The sequence below is a fragment of the Arachis ipaensis genome, chromosome B6, assembly GCF_059453495.1.
Source record: "Arachis ipaensis isolate K30076 ecotype BB chromosome B6, ASM5945349v1, whole genome shotgun sequence".
NCBI classification, from domain to species: Eukaryota; Viridiplantae; Streptophyta; class Magnoliopsida; order Fabales; family Fabaceae; genus Arachis; species Arachis ipaensis.
In genome coordinates, this window is record NC_142441.1 from 42,281,788 (window position 1) to 42,283,889 (window position 2,102).

At 42.2% G+C, this 2,102-nt stretch overlaps 1 protein-coding gene across 1 annotated transcript; it reads left to right on the top strand.

The window, feature by feature from the left end:
- Positions 1–243: 243 nt before the first annotated feature.
- On the top strand, positions 244–984 carry LOC148555306 (uncharacterized). Its single transcript, XM_088490057.1, has one exon. It carries the CDS (start codon positions 244–246, stop codon positions 982–984), a length of 741 nt encoding a protein of 246 aa, XP_088346183.1.
- The last annotated feature ends 1,118 nt before the right edge of the window (positions 985–2,102 follow it).

Below are 2,102 nucleotides of genomic sequence, written 5' to 3' on the forward strand. Positions count from 1 at the left end.
GCTACTTTTGTTGAGTCGCACATTGCCCGAAGACAATGGGGCTTCCTACAGAGACAGCCAAGGCAGGTCAATCTTTCTTGGGTAGTCGAGTTCTACTCTAACTTCTACCTGCCTACCCTGCAGTCTGTCTTTGTCCGTCAGAAGCAAGTCCCCATTACAGAAGAGGCCATTCAAAAAGCTCTGGGTCTTCCCCCTATTCCAGAAGGATTGGACGCCTTTCAAGAAGCCGCACTCAAGCGCCAGATGTACCAATTTGACTGGGAAGCTGTTCTCAGAGTTATCGCACTACCTGACAGCCGTTGGATCTACGGATATCATCGTACCCGCCCTAAGGGAATATCGGCTTCAGCACTTACCTTGGAGGCTTGCGTATGGGCACAGATCCTGTCCCACTACGTCTTTCTGAGCACTCACGAGTCCTCCTTCACTGCGGACATGGCCGTTCTACTATGGTGCATCCTTACAGACCAGCCTCTGAATCTACCAAGACATATCCGGAATGCCATGGGACACGTACAAATCGCGGGCAACTTACCTTTTCCCGCCTTGATCTCAGATCTTATCTCAGCAGCCGGAGTCTCCTACAGAGCTGGGGACACCAAAGCCATACTTCCACGGGATGATCAGTATGTCCCTAATGGGAAATACCTCAGACCTCCAGCGGCCACTACAAGCCTTCCTACTGCACCGGTTGAAGATACTCCTTCTTCAGCACCACAAGCACCTACAATAGACGAACTGCTCCAGCAGATAATCAAAAGGTTGGATCAGCAAGAACAGAAAACAAAGTTAAGAGAGCGCCGTAACGAGCGCCGATTCAAACACCTCAAGGAGCTACTCAAGGGACACTTCAAGGACTCAGACACCCCAGACTCCACTTCTTTTACCAGCACAGGGAGCCATGATGGTCCCGACTGTGGAGATACTGCTACCAGCCCACCCCTGTTCTTGACAGATGGCACCGAGGACGGTGCACAGCCTTAAGTGTGGGGAGGTCGGTCAGTACCTGACTTCCGGAGGTAATTTCTCTTCCCTAGCACCAATAAATTAGGATATCTTAGTTAGATTTTCTTTCTTTTATAGAATAGGATAAATTGCATAGTAATAGGTTAGTTGCATGTATGTTCTACTTGATTATAAAGACAATAGGTTTCTTCTAAGACTCTATCTTTGGAACAAAATTTCACTAATTTTAAAAAAAAATTTTTACGATAAATCTGCTTGAAGTTGTATTTGGAACATGATTTTTGAGCTAAAGAACACACAACCTGTGAAGATTTGAGCCTTTATGCATGGTTACATTATTTAACCATAAAAATTTTATTCTTGTGTGTTTACTTCTCTATGATTGTAATCTATATTTTGTTTCATCCTATATGTCCAATATTTATTATATTTGTATGCTTGCATATGATTGAGGCCATTTTTTGTTTAAACTCACTTATCCAAATTAAGCCTACCCTTTTCAATTACCTTTGTTAACCACTTTGAGCCTTTAAATCCCGTTTGTTCTATATTTCACCACATCACTAGCCTTAAGCGGAAAAATAACTGTATATCCTAAATTGAATCTTTGGTTAGCTTAAGATAGAATTGTGTGTGCTAGTTAAATATGGGAAATTGTGGGAACAAAAGTTATTAAGGGAATGTGTCATGATAATACAATGGGAATTTGGATACCTACTCATGTGAAACTATAAGAATTAAAAATCTATGTGCATTGATAAAGTGGTTGTAAAAGGGGACAAAATCTATGTGCATGCAAAGAAGAGCAAGGTGGACAAAATCTATGTGCATTGATAAAGTGGTTGTAAAAGGGGACAAAATCTATGTGCATGCAAAGGGGACAAAATCATGCAACCTATTATGCAATGCAACAACTAACTAGCAAAGGAAATCAAGAATTGGTGTTGAAAGAAAGAAATTTTTACCCATGGAGATCGGTCGGACGACCTCCCCACACTTAAAGATTTGCACTGTCCTCAGTGCATGCAAAGAAGAGCAAGGTGGACGGGTTGCTACAATTGATGAGCTCCTTCAAAAGGTTGTGCGGATGAACTTATTTGTTGCCCTATTTAAAAGCTTTTCCATTCCTTTCCTTC